The sequence below is a fragment of the Dryobates pubescens genome, chromosome 2, assembly GCF_014839835.1.
Source record: "Dryobates pubescens isolate bDryPub1 chromosome 2, bDryPub1.pri, whole genome shotgun sequence".
Taxonomy (NCBI): Eukaryota; Metazoa; Chordata; class Aves; order Piciformes; family Picidae; genus Dryobates; species Dryobates pubescens.
Window position 1 is genome coordinate 33,694,567 of NC_071613.1, and position 18,767 is coordinate 33,713,333.

Genomic DNA, 18,767 nt, shown 5'->3' on the forward strand with positions numbered 1-18,767 from the left:
GTGTCATGCAAGATGTGCACATATTGCAGTTCTCATAGGGAGAACTGAAAAAAAAACCCAAACAAAAAAAGGGCTATTAGTAAAGCCACATACGTGGCGAGAAGCACGTAACAGTGCCATGAAGAAAAGCCAGTTACCCTGGTAGCTCCTGCTGAATTTGATGATAGTGCAGACCTGTCTTGACAGTGCTTTAGTAACCGAAGATCTGCATAGGGAGATGGGGCTCTTTAGTTTAAAAAAAAGAGGAGGCTGAGGGGAAACCTCATTTCTGTCTACAACTACCTGAAAGGATGTTGTAGAGAGGCTGGTGCTGGTCTCTTCTCACAGGTAATTAGCAATAGAACAAGAAGGAACGGCCTCCAGCTGCGATTGGGTAGGTTTAGACCAGACATTAGGAAAATTTTTTTCTTGGAAAGAGTGGTCAGGCATTGGAATATGCTGCCCAGGGAGCTGGTTGAGTCACCAACCCTGGATATGTTTAGGGGTTGTTTGGATGTGGTGCTTGGGGATATGGTTTAGGGATGAACCTTGTAAAGTAGGGTTATTGGTTGGACTTGGTCTTTTCCAACCTGAATGTTTCTGTGATTCTGTGAAGCTGGCTTTAGAAACAGCCACTTCTACTGCAGTTTTTTAGTTGCTCTGCAATTAAAGTTTTGCCTGAAAACATGTATTAGTTGAATACATTGCAACCCAAAACTCTTAGACAATGTAACACTCAGAAAACCACTGGGACAAAGCTGTACCAGGAAAATAATTCCTGCTGGTACAACTTGACATTTTTAAAGAACTGATTTAAGCTTTCCCAGGAGAGAACTCTTCTTGTAAACTGAGCTTCTGTTGAAATAGTAGGGTGTGCTAAAGCATGAATAAAACCTTATAAACCCAGACAGGTCTCACTACTTTCTTTATTTCTTTAAAGAACACTCATTTCCTTCAAGTCTCTGTCATGAACCATAAGAAGCAGATCAATCAGTGCAAAACAACCAGAAATGGTCAGAGAAGTGAGACCTGCCTAGTCACCTCACTGGTGCTAGTTCAGAAAGCTCATGGCAATAAAATTAGTCCTCGTCACTGCCTGCCATTTCATCTACAATGCAGGAGTGCAAATTGATTCTCAGACCTGCACAAATCACTGTGGGGAGCATCTCATCTCAGTGTCAAATGAGGATGTCTCTGCAAGATGACTATCACTTTGTCCAGTGAGTAAGTTTACAAGCACATTTAATAGTGCTACAAACCCAAGCAGCACACAAGCAGATGCGCAGTGACTGCATCACCTGTTACATAAAGCACTTAATTTTTACAACTTATGGAAGGAGGTCAATATTCCTTTTTTCCAACTCCATCTTAACCTGTGTCTATCAGAAAATCTGAGACTGAACAGATGTGATTTATGTAGGAACCAAATCATTTAATTGCCATTTTCTTTTACTGTTTTCTGTGGTGGTTTCGTTTTTTTTTTCTGCACACCTGTTTATTTCATGATTTGAAAAACACTTAAGGCAGGACCTAATTTATGTACAATTAAACATGAACCAAAATGTGAGAAGTGTACACGTTCATTTAGAGAACATCTGATATACCATAGTATTAATGTATAAATTTAGATCATTACTACAATAGTCCTCTGAGGTTTAAAATGAGCTTGATCCAAAATTGAAACAAAGCCTTAAACAGGTATTTTAACCATAAAAAAATCTGAAAGTAAAAATCTTTAAAATATGGTGACACTATACAGCCGGTTAGACAAGCTGGTTGTTTATCATCTAAACTTGAAACAGAACAGTGCTACTTTCGAAAACACTCAGGAAAGTTTTCTCAGGCTGCGCACTATGGAGTACGCCTGCCAAAAGAGGAGCTCTGAAGAGCCCTTTATGCCACTTTTCTAAGGCTTCCATGCAGCAGGGTAGTTTGCTGAACACTTGGTTTCCAACATTTTCCTCTTTGTTCAGAACTCAAGAAGTAAAGGGAAAAGCCATCTACTGATTTGGAAAGGACAACAGCTGTAAAAGAACTCCCCAGGGAATAAATCATTTAACAAAATAAATTTTCCACACTTTGTTTCTATGTCAGAAAATATTTCCAGGTTATTTTAGACTGAACAAATGTTTTTAATATGAGCTATCTTAAAGGACTAAAATTAAGAGCAATTCAAACTTCCTTTGTCTGGGAACACCTGTAGTAACTACCTCTGAGGAACAGCTAGTTATCATATGGAAAAAGCCCTGTGCCAAGGAACAGTTCAGCTTGTAAATATTACCTTAAAAGACTTCTCCTAGATCCTTTAGAAAACCATAGCAAGATAATGCAGTATCTAAGACAAAAGAGAATTCTGACACTTCTTATGATACTAAACATACTCACATACTATATTTTTCTGCCTTAATTGCATCCAATAAACCACAACACCTTACTCTGCTGTATATGAATTTTCATGCCTACTCTCATATTTTACTTCTGCAATTAAAACACACACTATTCTAGTTACATGACATACCTTATAAAATGAAGGGCACTGCACTTAAAAAATAGATATAATACAAAGCATGAATCTATTTATGATGGGGCTTTTATTTCATTCACAAGACTGGGGACAAAATGAGCATTTTATTATCCAAGCTGGACAGATCATATGGTGCTGATAAACAAGATGCAGTTGTTATCATCTTGTTATTCAAGAAAATAAGGGAATTTGATGGTCACATCCAAAGACTGTGAAAATATAATTTTCTTTTTAGAAAGCAGTTTGTTTCAGCTCCCTAGATGGGGGGGGTCTACATCACCACTGGAGGATGCTTAGAAAAACCCATGCTGAAAAAGGTTGAAGATCTTTGTACCAACAGGTCACTGCCAGGGACTTCTGCTGTTAAACACAGGGCAGTGTTGGCACAAGAGCCTGAGGTGGGAGACTCCTTGGGGCAGGAGCACAAGGGAAGCCTGGGTGCAGGAATGACCAAGGTGAAAGACAGGTAGAGAAAAGGTAGAGGAAACTTGTGCAATATGGCAAGAGCCGCTGAGCAGAAGCAGCATGAGGAACAGGAGCTTTGGTGACAACTGCAGAGATGGATGGAAATGTCTGGTAACAAAAGTTACAGCAGTTCAGACAGAACCGTAAGAAGGGACAGAAGAAGCATTTGGCAAAACAGAGTAAGGTAGAAGACCTGGAAATATGGAAAATGAAACGCAAAACATCTAAAAAGGGTAAGAAATGATCAATTGAGAAGAAGTCCAATTTTAAAGTTTCGAAAAGGTTATTTAAAAAAATAAATAAATCTCCAAGAGTCTCTTTTCCCTGTAGATAACACCAAAGACCGGTGGTGTGGACCTAAACTCCTGAACATGGTTTAGTTGATTAGATAGTGTTGGGGAATAGGTCCGACTCGATGATCTCAAAGGTCTTTTCCAACCTGGTTAATTTTATTCTATTCTATTCTAACACAAAATATGAGTGACTTTTCTTAAACTGAAACTAGAACTTGGCTTCATACAGTGACTTTCATACTTAGTGTGGAACAAATTGCTTTAAATACTGGCAGGCAAACAGCCATTATGCACTCAAGAGCTCATACATAATAATACTTAGCATTTTTATAGTGCTTTTCACCTTCAAAGTGCTTTACAAACATCTCATTAATCTCAACCAATGCACCTGCAAGGTAGATAAATATCTGTGTTTTAGGTGGAGAAAGACATAGAAAGTTCAATGGCTTATCCAAGGCCATGCACACCATCAGCCTCTAAATCCCCTGCTCCTGGCTCCTAGTCCCATGAGGGACCTGAGCCCCACTCTAGGTTGAGATCATGCCTTCTCTTCAGCTACACAATTGTAGTAAGAACTTATCTTACTGTGAGAAGATGGTGGGAGACTGGCAGGAGAGCCTCTTGTTTCTGAAAGGAGGAGAGTACCCAAATACTGCTAGCTCCTACCAGGACCATCAAGCCCAGGAAGTGGGAAGTCCATGAGACACCAAGATGAGAATCATGATGTAGGTACTCAAACTAAGTAGTGGGATGAGAAAGCCTCTGTGCTGGCAAAAGCCTCTACCTCTCTCCCTTACTTATTTGGCAAACTGCTGCATGGTCTGGGCCAGGAGATTCACAGAATAGTTTGTGTTGGAAGGGACCTTAAAGATCATCTAGTTCCAATCTCCCTGCCATGGGCAGGGATGCTTTCGACTAGACCAGGTTGCTCAAGGCCTCATCCAACCTAGCCTTGACGACCTCCAGGGAGGGGGCATCCACAACCTCCCTGGGCAACCTGTTCCAGTGTCTCAATGTAAAGAATTCTAATATCTAGTCCAATAGCTGGTCCAAATCTTTCTAATATCCAGTCTAAATCTCCCATTCTCAAGCTTCAATCCACTCCCCTATTACTACAAGTCCTTGTAAAAAGTCCCTCCCCAGTCCTCCTGTAGCCTTCATCAGGTAGTGAAAGGTTGGTCTAAGGTCTCCATGGAGCCTTCTGTTCTCTAAGCTGAACAGCCCTAACTCTCTCAGCCTGTCCCTGTAGGTTATGAAGAGAAGTTTGTCTGCGGTTTATAATGCAGGGAAGAGACTCACAAAAGTGCCATACCTGCTGCTCAGGCCAGCTCCATCCGAAGAACCTCAACTGACTGGACAGATGGGTGGAGCCCAACAGGATGTCATTTAACAAGTCCAAGTGCCGGGTGCTGCAGTTTGGCCACAGCAACCCCATGCAGAGCTACAGGCTGGGGTCAGAGTGGCTGGAGAGCTGCCAAACGGAGAGGGACCTGGGGGTGCTGATTGACAGCTGCCTAAACATGAGCCAGCAGTGTGCCCAGGTGGCCAAGAGGGCCAATGGCATCCTGGCCTGCATTAAGAATAGTGTGGCCAGCAGGAGCAGGGAGGTCATTGTGCCACTGTACTCTGCATTGGTTAGGCCACACCCTTGAGTCCTGTGTCCAGTTCTGGGCCCCTCAGTTTAAGAAGGACATCGAGACACTTAAACGTGTCCAGAGAAGGGCAACAAGGCTGGTGAGAGGCCTTGAGCACAAGCCCTATGAGGAGAGGCTGAGGGAGCTGGGATTGTTTAGCCTGGAGAAGAGGAGGCTCAGGGGGGACCTCATTGCCCTCTACAACTACCTGAAAGGTGGTTGTAGCCAGGTGGGGGTTGGTCTCTTCTCCCAGGCAACCAGCACCAGAACAAGGGGACACAGTCTCAAGCTGCACCAGGGTAAGTTTAGGCTTGAGGTGAGGAGAAAGTTCTTCACCGAGAGAGTCATTCGTCATTGGAATGGGCTGCCCAGGGAGGTGGTGGAGTCACCATCCCTTGAGGTCTTCAAGAGGAGATTGGACGTGGCACTTGGTGCCATGCTCTAGTCATGAGGCTTGTGGTGACAGGTTGGACTCGATGATCCTTGAGGTCTCTTCCAACCTTGGCAACACTGTGAACCAGCCTAGAGGAGGAGGAGAAGATTCCTGGGACAGGAATCTGTTTTTCTGGGGTTTACTCAGGAAGGCACGGTGTCTCATTAACTCTCTGACTGAAGGCTGGCGGTCTGCTCACAGGTATGTTGGGTATTGGATAAGCTCTATCACCTCTGTAAGAGATCACAGAATCACGGAATTCCTACTATTCAAAAAAGAGAAACCTGAAGCCTGCGGCTTCCAAGTGCTGCCACGGTGCCAGAAAACAGCTCCAGCCTCACTCCTCAGGCATTCTCCAAGTATCAAAAACTTGTAATAAACCTTGTCTAGCAAGAACAGTAACTCTCTCCCTTGCTTTTGACCAGAATAAAACACACTTTAATGTGATTATACCACATGATTGTATTTTTACATTTTTGAGGTTTAAACAGATCTGATATGTTGTTTGGTTGGGTTTTTTTTTCATGTTTAAAAGAAAAAAAAAGAGGCACCAAAACCAAACAAAACCCCAAAAATATCCATCCCAGCACAATTCAGAGATATCAGGAATGTTAAACCCAGAGCAGACATAAAGCCTAGAATAGAATAGAGTAGAATAGAACAGAATGGAATAGAATAAACCAGGGGTTGCCTGAGAGAAGAGACCAACCTCTGCCTGTCTACAACCTCCCTTAAGTTATGAACTGCAATACAATACCTGTACTGTGCTACAGTAGCCTCTGTATTTCCTTACACAGAGAAAAAGAATAATGAAACTTTAGTAATGACATCCCTATTTAAGTTTATTAGTCACTAAATTTAGATAAGTAAATCTGAGAATTGCTGTCTGTTCTGTCTCCATACTCATAAATCCAGATCTTTACAAGTTCTTCACCACTGTAGCTCCTCTCAAGGTAAACAGCTCATGTTTAGAAAAATAGTCAGAAAAACTGTTACAATAACAGAAAAAAAAATAGCTGAAGGCAAAATTTTCCATGCTTTGTCTTAAGATACCAAAGAAAAAAGTCTCTCTACATGTAATGGTATATCATGTCAGTTAGGTAAACAACAATGAAAGACAGATGATCAAACCCAAAATATATGTAGGTAAAAGAGTAATTAATATGTTCTTTCTGCCTATCCCATCAATCTGAACATAAAAACTAGAATTAGGAAGAAAGAAGCAGCTTTTAATTACTCTTCCCCATCTTATTTTTTTTTACTTAGAGAAGCAAAATACTAACAAGGACACACAATCCAAAACATGGAGAAACAGCTCTTGATCACTAAGCAGAAACTACATGTTCCCCACATTTAGAAGAAATTTAAGATTATTAGAATAGAATAGAATAGACCAGGTTGGAAGGGAAGAGATCTTCGAGATCATCGTGTCCAACCTATCATCCAACACCACCTAATCAACTAAACCATGCAACCAAACACCCTATCAAGTCTCCTCCTGAACACCTCCAGTGATGGCGACCCCACCACCTCCTCAGGCAGCCCCTTCCAATGGGCAATCACTCTCTCTGTGTAGAACTTCCTCCTAACCTCCAGCCTAAGCCTCTCCTGGTGCAGCTTGAGACTGTGTCCTCTTGTTCTGGTGCTGGTTGCCTGGGAGAAGAGACCAACCTCTGCCTGTCTACAACCTCCCTTGTAGAGAGCAATAAGGTCACCTCTGAGTCTCCTCTTCTCCAGGCTAAGCAACCCCAGCTCCCTCAGTCTCTCCTCATAGGGCTTGTGTTCCAAACCCCTCACCAACTTTGTTGCCCTTCTCTGGATTATTGCTTCATTGGATTCAGGTGGGCTTGTGCCCAACTGCCAGCTCCAGGTTTGGGGTTTTTTTAATAAAAATTTACAACTCCTGATGAAAATAAAGGCATATAAGAGCAAACTAAAAATAAAACATCAGGAAATGCAATTAATTACATTGAACACTAACATTCACATTGCAATCATTAAAAAAGAAATCTAAAATAAAAAAATCCATCCTGATAATATTCTGCAGCCAAAATACAACATAGCTTTTAAAATGGAATGAACCTGATTACAGTGAAACATGCAAGAGTAAAATAAAAATACATACACTAAACTCTGAAAGCATAAAAATGATAATGTAAGTTAAAAAACCCCAATCCCTCCCCCCCCGCATGGTAATGTTAGAGCTGCAATGTTGTTTGTTGTTTCACTTAGTGACCTTTCACTTCATTTGTAAGCAGTAATCAGGAGGTGTCTTGATCTTTGCTGCTTCTGTTTTTGTTCTAGGGTAAAAGATAATATTTTCTCCTAATTATCAATAAACTAATACCAGATTTTAGTCATGGTGAGGTATGCTACCCATCAATACTAGGCAATACTACATAAAAACAACAACAACAAAATTTAAAAAAAGGCAGGAGGTGAGGCTTGAGCACAATTTTCTTTCAATTCCCTTGGGAATCGTGGTACTATAGGTCATGGATTCCCAGGCAGCCAGGATCATGTTCATCAGTTATAGCAGCTCCTCCTCTGGGCCTAAGTCCAGGTAGACTGTTTGTCTAAACCTGATGAAATATAGGCGCCATCAGGTAACAGCAGTGGCCAGGGAGACTCCAGAAATGTGTAACTGAACACTAAAAAATGAAATTAAAACATTGCTGCAGCCAGCCTCTTTCTACAAGATGCAATAACTCTAAGTCTTAGGAAAAAAAACACACCTTATTGCCACAAAGGCACACATCTTGAACAGGCACACCACCAGGCGAAAAAAAGAAAGGGGGGGGTCAATTGTTATCTCCCTCCCATTCATTGCTTCACAGTATTTTCAAGTTAAATTTTAATGCTAATAAATATTGCTAGATCGACAGCATTGGGACACGGTGTCTAGAAGCACTGCAAGCTATGCAGGGTTGGCACATCATCGTGTCAAACTGTCAAAAACAAAGAGTGAGAATGTCTTACTAGATATGCATTTTCAAGTGCTATAGGACAGAAGGAAGAAGGAATAAGAAGAAAAAAAGTTCATTGTGACTTGGGGTCCTGCAGGTGATTTTAGCACAGAAAAAGCCTTTCATAGACTGCAAACATCATCAAGCATTCCTTTGAAATCATAGTTTGCAGTGAACCTGCAAAATTGTCACTGAAGAATGCTCAGACTCCTAAGTTTTCTCTTAAATTTCATCACAATTCACAACTGTCACAATCAAAACATTATCACTGTATCACCAAGGTTGGAAGAGAACTCAAAGATCATCAAGTCCAACCAGTATCTAGTATGTCTCAGTATCGTGGAAAGGAAAACTAGCTCAAATTTTGCACCACAGATCTCTGCTGCAGCTTTGGTACCAGAATAGGTTCAAAATCAGAAGTAGCTTGTCTTCAAGGTGACTTCAGCAGAAATCCAGGACTCTTCAGAATGAAATACCACAACGCTATAGAAACCTCTTTTGGCAGTCACAGCCTAACACTTCAACTCTGGTTACACCTAGAAAGCCATACAAGAAATTGGGAGAAGCATGCCAGACTGGCTCAGTTCACTTTCCTCTGTGCAGCTGGAGAACAGCCACAAGACACAATTCCTCATCTTTACAGACAATTGGTACTTTGTTTTTATGTATGCCTTAAATCCATCTTCTGGCCTATGTAGAGCCATTTAGTGCAAAAGCTTGAATAAAAAGAATACATTATCTAAATCTAGAAAGTCACCTCACATGTGTCCACTGTTGAACTGTGTGTTAGCCTGGCAGCTTAGGTGCAGCAGGCGTCAGGACAGCCTCAGGCCCCTTTCATCCTGCTGATGCCACACTGCCACAAGACTGTCCACAAATGATGCTCTTGGTGCTACAGTTTCTGCAACCATTCAGCTAGTGCTCATGATTTCAGTCCCTTTTGTCTGCCATAGCAACTTGCTCTGTGAGCTCTCAAAGAAAGATGTTATACTATACACTCTCAGACCGATACTGTGATTTTGGTTAGTGGACCTATCCACTCTAAGTCATAATTTGAAGTCCAGAATTTCTTTAGGGATGATTCATCCCTCTATTGCTTCTCTTCAAACACTACATATTACAGTAAATAAGCCTAGGACCACCAGAGAGCTGTGATACACTCTATCACTACTCCTGATGTTTTAATCAACAGAATGTGCAAAGACCAAGAACCCAGAGACTTCACCTGCAGTTTGATACTGTACATAGACTCAGCAGGGTCGCCTTCTGTAGATTTTAAGAGCCTGTTTGGTTTTGTGGGGTTTTGTTGTTAATTTAATCCCTAGAGACTGTGAAATGGTATCCTTTATTTCATTGATTTGCTGTATGAGGTTAAATCAGTCATTATTCTTTCAGAGCAACACAAAGATTTGTGTGTTAACACTGCATTTATGATCCCAAAGAGAGCAAGGGACAAAGTTTGCTTTTTGTACTGCCCAAAGGCAGCACTGAACCGCACACCTGCAATTACAACCACAGACATACCTTTCTGTTTCAGACTTTCCACCTTATTATGTGGCATTATGTTGAGCCTTAGTCTCTACACCTGAAGCCAGGTAAGGAAACACCAGATGAGGACAACACCCTCTGGCAGACAAGGCAGAAGTACATGCAAACAGAGACTGCTCCTCACTCACGGACATCCCCACATCTAACTTTGAAGACTGAGAAAACACCATTTGGAAACAGCAGCTAGCCAAGTCCCTATGATAGGGCATACTGGTTTCTTGGTAGAGGCTCTCCCAGAGCTTTCTGGCATTTTCCTTCGGGGTGAGTAGCTGGACACGAGCCCTTTACCAGTGAATCATCGTACCAGGGTGGTGGGCTGCTGCAGACAGTGGAAAAGTTTTAGAGCTGTGCAATGGGAATGGAAAGAGGTAGCTTTCTGCTTAGAGAACAGCCCAGGTGAGCTTTTAGGAAAGCTCTGCAAAATGAAAAGTGATACATATAAAATAAATTTACAAAGAAGTTCAATCTTGCCTTAAGGATTACAGCTAGGCTTACCTCATTTCACTTCTCATACCTAAAAATGTACCTGTCCAATGTATTCACCAGAGACTAGGTACTGGCACATACAGGACACTGGCCAGGACCTGGTCACTCAAGATACAAGGCTTGCAGAGCGGAGAAAGCATTCACAAAAGGGGAAGAAACTACTCTTCAGAAATTGTCATGAATTTTGTCTCTATACAAATTTGGCCTCCAGCACAAGGTTAGTGTGCACCTTCCTACAAAGAAGAGAAGTCTTTCCATGTTCTGGAATTAATGGCTACATGAGTAGGCATAATCAGTGAAGCTATTGATGTGGTAGAAAATGCTGAGTTTCAGCAACCAGACAATAATTAAAAATCCTCATTTAATGCCTAATGTCACTTACACAGATCACTGAAATGTGGCCGCACCTGAAAAGCCTGATGCTTTATAACCTACCCTCACCCCTGCATCAAACTGGACTGGGGAGCTGCTGACCCAACATAGCCTCCCCCACAGCATCTGGTTTTCAAGTAGATCAACAAGTTGATCCAATTTACACCATGGCTGGACATCTGTTAATGACTTACTTGCATTTATAGGCAATCTTAGCTAATGCTGATAGAGAAAGCTAATCTCACAGAGAAATCATACCCTACAAATCCACCCACATCCAGAAGTGATAGATCTTGTCAGAACAAAGGCACTGTGTGCCGCCAACAATACATTACCTCTCAACTGCAAGAACAATTAAACACTTTATTGAAAGGGGAATATTTTTTCTCTTGTGTCTCAAACCATGAAAGTGCATGTCTCCCCCAGAATTACTCATTGCTGCACTGTTGAAATGGGAATAATTCCTTGTCTGCCTGATTATTTTCAAGACAGGGATGAAACTACCTTAGGATCATTTGAAAAACGTTAAAAGTGTACTGCAGTCAAATGGTTTGAACTTCCACCGTGCATCACTTGCAGCTGATGATGCTAATGTTAAATTCTGGAGACATGAGTCTGGCTACAAATGAATGGAAAATATGAATTAATATTTTCTTCCAGCTAATTGCCCAGCTTCTATATTGTACAGTGCAGCCAAACAATGTCTGATCTTGAAAATTCTCTTGTGGAAGTTTGCAATCACTTTTTCCTCATCTGCCAAAAAACCCCCTCAGAATTACAGAATATATTTAATTATCAGTCTGGAATACCAGAAAACATTTAGTCAAGTTTCCCCAAACCTGTTAGCTCTATATGCTATGGTTAATGTTTTTTAAAAAAGCACTAGTTTAGAAGTATTGAGAATTACCATACACAAGGATTAATTTTTTGGGTTGCATGCTTTAAGTTTCTTCTTTAATGGTGAGGGAGAGAAGGATTAAAAGACACTTTTATTACTTTTGTCATTTGAATATTAATAGTGCTAGGGAGATTTTTATGATTCATTCTTAACATGAAATAATCTCACACTTATCAAAGAGCAAGAAACGATGACTGAAAAAAATAACATCATTCCTATTTTGAAACACATCACCAAAAAGATGGAAAAAAGATTGATTCAGTAGCACATAGCAGTTTAAAAATCTGGCATGCATGCTTTGATTTCAGCAAAGAAAAAATTACCTTATATTGAATGCTTCTTTCAAGTCCTCTTTAAGATATCAGAAAGTTTGCATTTCATGTGACTAGAAACATTATCATGGGCTGCAGACAAACAAAATACAAGATCTGGACTGTGTGTATCAGAAATACTGCTTAGCAAAAGATTCAGTAGTTTTTTATGGGTAACTCAAGAGACAGGAGTCTTGTAACAGTCATTACTGATCCATCTTCTAACTCAAATTCACTCAGTTTCTTAAGTTAGGTTGAATGTTTTATGTTAACTCTAAATTCAGTGCAGGAGTAGAAAAATAAGAGGTTCCCACAAACTAGTTAAATATTGATAAGGATAAAGACTGACTCCAAATTCAGGTAATGGAAATTACATGACCCTAAAAACACAGTTCAGTACTTTATTTTTCACAGGGGTGTCTCGTGAAAAGTACCATTTCTCAATTCTTCTTAAAGAAATATAAAAGAAAAGGAAACCAAGCACATTTCAGAAAAGATGTCCCTACACAGCTATGATACTGATTCTGCTAACTATTTGAAAAAAGGCTGTGTTCTCTATAGCAGGCTGTGTGGTGACCTGCTGTCAAGTCCAGGTTCCTGCCTATGGAAGAAATGGGCTACCAATGGCAATAATGTAACAGGAACTGCTTCCAAAGATTCCCAGAAAATGAAGCTAGTCCTCTCCCCTTGCAGGTGGTGGAAACTGCAACAGTTTGGGATAGATATTCAATGAGGTAATGGAATGTTTCTGAAAATCAAAAAGGCATGAAAATGGAGACCTGAAGAGACTCAGCAGGCACTTTATTTAGTTATGTAAGCACCTCCTAGCTGGAGGTTCCATAGCATGTTTCTGTACACTAACATGCAGACTTCAAGAAAACCCAGTAATTTGAAAGTTAGCTATTAGTTTTACCATCCAAAAAGGCAATGCCATGTCTGATCACCAAAAATAATACAAAATTACGTATGTGCACTTTAGATAAAGGAGGTAAACCGGATCACTTCATATTGCCTCAGTCACTTGCTACATCTTCTATTAGTTCTTACATGACCCAAGCTTATACTTCTAACTTCTTCAAGGCTTCAGAACAGTTTAATGGTTTTCATATAAATGGAGAGAGTTTTTATTTCATTGAAATACTATTTTTTTTCCCTAGACTACGAATGATAGACAATACTCAACCATGTATTACTGACAGGACCTGTGAACCAAAAAAGTGATCTATATGGTCCAAATAAAAATGCTCTGTAATATTAAAAAGACTGATTTCTAACGTGACTCATCACTTTAAGAAAAAAATGGAAGTAAGAGGCTTTGAAGCTATATTGCAAAAAAATCAAACTCCAGCTATGCCTCCCTCCTTTTTTAGAAAAAGTTTTAAAAGCATGCTTAAAACACCTGGTCTAGGCACACCTGATTTAGCAGGGGGGTTGGACCATATGACCTCCAGAGGTCCCTTCCCACCCCTATCATCCTGTGATCTCCCCTTCATTATGCTAATCACAATATCACAGTATCACCAAGGTTGGAAGAGATCTCGAGGATCATCGAGTCCACCCTGACACCACAAACCTCGTGACTAGAGCATGGCACCAAGTGCCACGTCCAATCTCCTCCTGAAGACCTCAAGTGATGGTGACTCCACCTCCCTGGGCAGCCCATTCCAATGACTAATGACTCTCTCGGTGAAGAACTTTCTCCTCACCTCAAGCCTAAATTTCCCCTGGCACAGCTTGAGACTGTGTCCCCTTGTTCTGGTGCTGGTTGCCTGGGAGAAGAGACCAACCCCCACCTGGCTACAACCTCCCTTCAGGTAGTTGTAGAGGGCAATGAGGTCACCCCTGAGCCTCCTCTGGAGGGGAAAAGAATAACATTCTCAGGAAAAAAACCCAAACAACCAACGATTTCTAAATGCTCTGCATCTGCAGAAGGGAAGTCTCTCACAACATCTAACATACTGAGCAGCTGGAGACACCTGTATCTTCTCCCTGACAGCAGTCACCAGGTTTATTGGTACCCAATAGGAGCCTGCACATAAATTCCCAGTTTTGCAAGGAGTTTTAACAAGGCAATGTACAAGCAAATGTACAGTCTTGAAACACAGATGACGTGCCTAGGAGAACACAGACGACATGTCTAGGAGATATATCCCACACTGTCAGCCTACAGTCCAATAACACACCACACAGATTATTACAGAATACATTACAGAATACTTATTCTTTGTTAATGATGACAAAGCAATATCATGAATCAGCTATATCAGTACGTAACAAAGTAACTGACTCATTTTACAAATGATGTCCTCTCATTAGTTACTTTCCCGTGGCCCAGTGTCCTCAAACTTCATTACAAGAAATTAGGATCGTCTACTCACTTGCCTAAAATGAATAAATCAGTAAGAGACTACTAAGGCTTAAATCATCCAAGTTGTATTTTACACATGCAGTTCTTTGATATCTTCTACTTAATTATATTACTAATGAAGTATCCCAAATGCCATTATTGTAATGCCTGAAACTGTTATAATACACGATTAAAACATTTATAAGCCAACAAATCGCTGTATAATCCATACTGTTTATAAATACAAGCCGCAACAAGACACACAGATCTGATGTGTTCATGTTCTGGATGTTTCTTCGTCTTTTACAAAACAGCAAACACAATTCACATCTCCACACATGACCCATAAATTCTTTTCAATACTATTCCAGAAAGGGGTGGCAGGTAAAATGCAGTTCCACCCACTGCAAGGCCTTTCTGAAACGCAGTTTGGGTATACAGAATTTCCCAAAGGTTTGTGCAAGCCATGCACACTTACAAAGTTGTGCACCTTCTCCTTGGGCTGTCAGTGTTGCATTCTAACACTAGCAAGGAAGACACTATTCACATAAATTGATGTGCCCACTGAAAAGGCAGAAACTTTTTAACTTCTTACCACCTTTCACTCACACTGTTTTCTTTTTTCCCCCCTTTTTTTCAAATACAGCATAGATTTTCTACACTAGCCCAAGTTATTCTGATATGTGGAAGAAGTCTTTAACCAGTATAAAAACTTCTGAGATCTCTGCCACTCAAATGCACTTATCTAGAAAGAGTTCCATCATAAATAAAAATTTCCTCAGCTATAAAAACAGAGTATCATAAATAAATATGAAAAATAATCACAACAGAGGCTACAAAAAAGTAAAATTTTGTTCAGTCTAGGTAGAAGAGTTCCCTTAGGTGAACAGAAATCTAATTTAAATTACTTCTTTCAGTATTACAAATTAAATTACACTAAACTGTCCAATTCAGACAAAATTTGATTTAGTTTAACCAGTCTTGTCTGAAATAAGACAGTTCTGCTTTTTCAACTCCTGGAAATGCATATCCACTAGGGGAGGTGAACAAGGTTTGATGCCTTAAGGGAAGGTATGAAGGCTTAACATATTTAAATGGTTTTGATTTTTTTAACTGGATGACAGACATGGGGTTTCTAGGTGTGCAGGAAACTGGAGGCAGTGGTAAGTTTGGACATGTGACCAAAGCAATACCCGGAGCAAAAAGGTGGCAGAACTTGCTGAAGCAAACAATGAAGAATAGTAGGAAGCTGCACACTACATTCAATTAACTTGAGATTCAACAAAAACACTATTGTGTGTATGGTATTATATAGTAAAAAATTGGTGACTTTGTTCCACATATTTCCACACACATGAAAGAATGAAGGTTTTGACAGCTGTTATAAATAAAACAAATAGGAAACTCTAAAAGTTGAGTGTTGCAGCTCTTCCCAGAATTAAGCAGATACTCAGATTCCAAAAGTCCGGCCAAACTGAAATTAGGTCACAGATGTGAGCCTTTGCTACTGAAAAAAAAACAACTTACATGGCATTTATCTTCTGCAAAATTCAGGATTATGCATGAAGAAAAGGCCATTACATTTTGCAATATTTTTCAACAGTTAGACACAAGGAAAAATAAAAGTACAGTAGAAGGCCAGAATCAGTACTATGAGAAAAGGGATTGAAATTTTGTTATGCCAGCTCTAAAGCACTGCACACAGCATTCAATTTGATGTTTAAATTAATCTGGGATCACTCTATCTCCTATTACTACACTAAGTATTTAACAGTCTTACAAAAAAATTAATCCTACAAGTCTTTCGTCAAGATTGTTGTCAGTGTTTCCTTCCGTTCACACACACGATTTTACCATGAGACCTTAATAGAAACACTCAATGCAAGACTGGCCCAAAGAGCTTCTAATCTACTTAGCATAAGACAGTAAAACCCTGAAAGGAAGGAATGAAGGGTAAATAACATTATAACAGTAAGATAATGTATATTTTCAGCAAAATACAACACCTTGTACAGCTACTCTTATACATTAATTAGTCACTAAGACACATTACAATGATTCCCCGGTGAAAGGTTCTTTGATAGAAAAGGTGCTTTTAGGGGTACCTTGGCATATGTGGGATGAGACCCGAAAAGCCATGACATACCCTGACATGTCAACACGTGAAAAGTTCTGCAGTTGAGTGGGACGGAAAAAGAGGCACGTATACTTATGTCAGATTACTTTCCCGCCTCCCCCGGCCCCCCCGCCAAACACTTACAAAAATTACACAGCAAAACTAGAGCGCAACACTCCTGCAGCCCCGCCCCGCCTTCCCGCCCTGCTGTGAGGCCCTCGGGACTGTTCCATCACCACGGCGGCAGCAGGTATCATCTAGGTGAGAAGGCCAGGCCGGCTTCATGCCCCACCACAACGCCAAGACAACACGAATTAACGAAAGTCAAGCCTTGACAGCTGCGGCAACTGCTGCGGAACCCCGCTGCGGCTCGCCGGGCCCCGCCACCACATGGCTGCGGCCGGCAAAACGCTCTCCCGCTGCTTCCCGGAGGAGCGGCGGTCTCGCCGCTGAGGCGGCGGCGGCTGGACCTCGTGCTCAAAGGGGGCCCCAACTCAGATGCAGCGTCGTGGCGGCTTCCCGGAAAAGCGGGAGGACGGCCAAACACCACACCGCGCCGAGCCTGCACTTCACACATCCCCCCTCCCGCTGCATAGCAGCGCGTACTCACCTCTGCCCCGCAGCACGTTAACAACTGTGGGCGCCGCCATCTTGCTCATGTGAGGCGGCGTCACGTGGCCGCTCGCGGCAGGCCAGGCGGAGGGCAGGCGCGTGGGGGTGGAGGGCGGCTTGATTGCCTCGCGCCGAGTACGCGAGGGACGTGGCGGTGTGGGGTCGACTCGCGCGCGGCGGCGGCGGTGCCGGACGTGGGGCCCGGCAGGTGAGTGCCGCCCGCTGGTCTTGGGCAGGGCTGCGACATAGGCCGCCCCTCCCGCAGAGGGAACCTGCTGCTGGAGCCAGTGGCTGTCACCGCCGTGCAGCCCACTCTCGCTGCCCTCGGAGGGTGCAGCTCTTTAGCTCCTCGGCTGTGGCGGCGGGGCGGGAGCGCCCCCTTCCCGCCCTTCCACGGTGTGGGGCTGCAAGGATTGTCCAGGCGGTGGGGCGGGCGGAGTGGGGCGCGACAGGCTCTGCCGTTGACCCCGCGGACTAGGGTTTGTAGGTGAGAACCTTTAGTTGTTGCTGATCCGTGCTGCTGTTAGTGGTAGCCTGGGCCTGTACTACGGCGGAACGGGCGGTCTTGGAGTTGTTCTCTGCTGAAGTGCCCTTGTCTGTAGTCTCTATCCTGCTCACCTTTGTAATGTGCCCGGCAAGCACGGAGAACTGTTTCCACCAGCAAGAGACACAGCAGCGCGACAGCACCTCCCAAACTGGTACTCAGCCTCAGAACAGTTGCAGTCATACTATGCTATGACTGCTGACGCTACTTCACAATTTCTCGCTCCCCTCACCCCCCCTTATTTTTTCTTGAATTAAAAAAAAAAACCTAAAGAAACAAAACTTTTTTATTGTTTTTAAATAAAAGATAAACTACTATTTATGAACGAAGTTTCTGTTGCTCGTACTTGTAGAAATGATCTAAAAGAGCAAACTTTTGAGTAGAGCAGTGTCTTTCCAGCCTTTTTTGTACACGTATCATCTTACCCTAAACAAATATCCAAAAACCATCTTACACACTGTATGAGAGCTTTCATTTTCACTCAAAAAATCAAAATGAACTTATCATGTCCATGTATCATTTTTATTTTCCATTGTTTTCTTTCCTTGCCTGCATTTAGCTTGCCTGTATGAACAATTAAATGGATTTTAAAATTAAGGTCTTCCAGCTAATCAGAGTTTCAGAAACACTGTTACGGGGCATAAATCCAACAGCTGTCAGGCAAATACTAAGGTAATGGAATCAAATCACCGAATGAATAGAATGCATTAGTGTAGTGATTCTAAGAGTAGAGGGAAGAGACAAAAATGTAATACAAATATCCATTCTTATATCCTTACACACATGTAACGGTCTTTGTATCCTTACACACATGCATGTATACACACATAGAGGTAACCTGTGGGGTAAATACACAAATTCTCAAATGATTACTGAAGGCGACTGTTTGTCTGCATTATTGTTTTTTTCATCTCCTGGTATAGCAGTTAGTAGTTTGTGCCTGTTTTGTAATTCAATATCTGCCCAAAGCAGATACTATTTACTCCTCTGTACTCTGAAAAAAAAAAGCCCCCAAAGTGTATGAACTTAGAAGTTACACTGCAAGTTATTTCTGCCTTTAAGGATCAAATTCCAAGTATTCTCAAGTATTCTCTGATTTAAGGGGGGGAAAAAGTGCTGTAATCCTATGCAGACATTGCTAGCAAAAGAATAGAATAGAATTGAATAGAACAGAATAGAATAGTCCAGGTTGGAAGAGACCTTCAAGATCATCATGTCCAACCCATCATCCAACACCAT

The 18,767-nt window shown here is 41.7% G+C and overlaps 1 protein-coding gene across 2 annotated transcripts in view; it reads right to left on the reverse strand.

Moving 5' to 3' along the window:
- Positions 1–17,036, reverse strand: part of METAP1D (methionyl aminopeptidase type 1D, mitochondrial) — a 51,163-nt gene extending 34,127 nt beyond the window's left edge. Inside the window, exon 1 of one of the 2 annotated variants that reach the window (XM_054174539.1) lies at positions 16,983–17,020. Coding sequence is in view for 1 of the 2 variants with exons in the window: in XM_054174532.1 (XP_054030507.1) it covers positions 16,983–17,031 (49 nt within the window). In the remaining variant the exon portion in view is untranslated. Of the gene's footprint in view, positions 1–16,982 lie in introns of both variants that reach the window. The other variant, XM_054174532.1, reaches the window with a different exon arrangement.
- Positions 17,037–18,767: the final 1,731 nt, after the last annotated feature.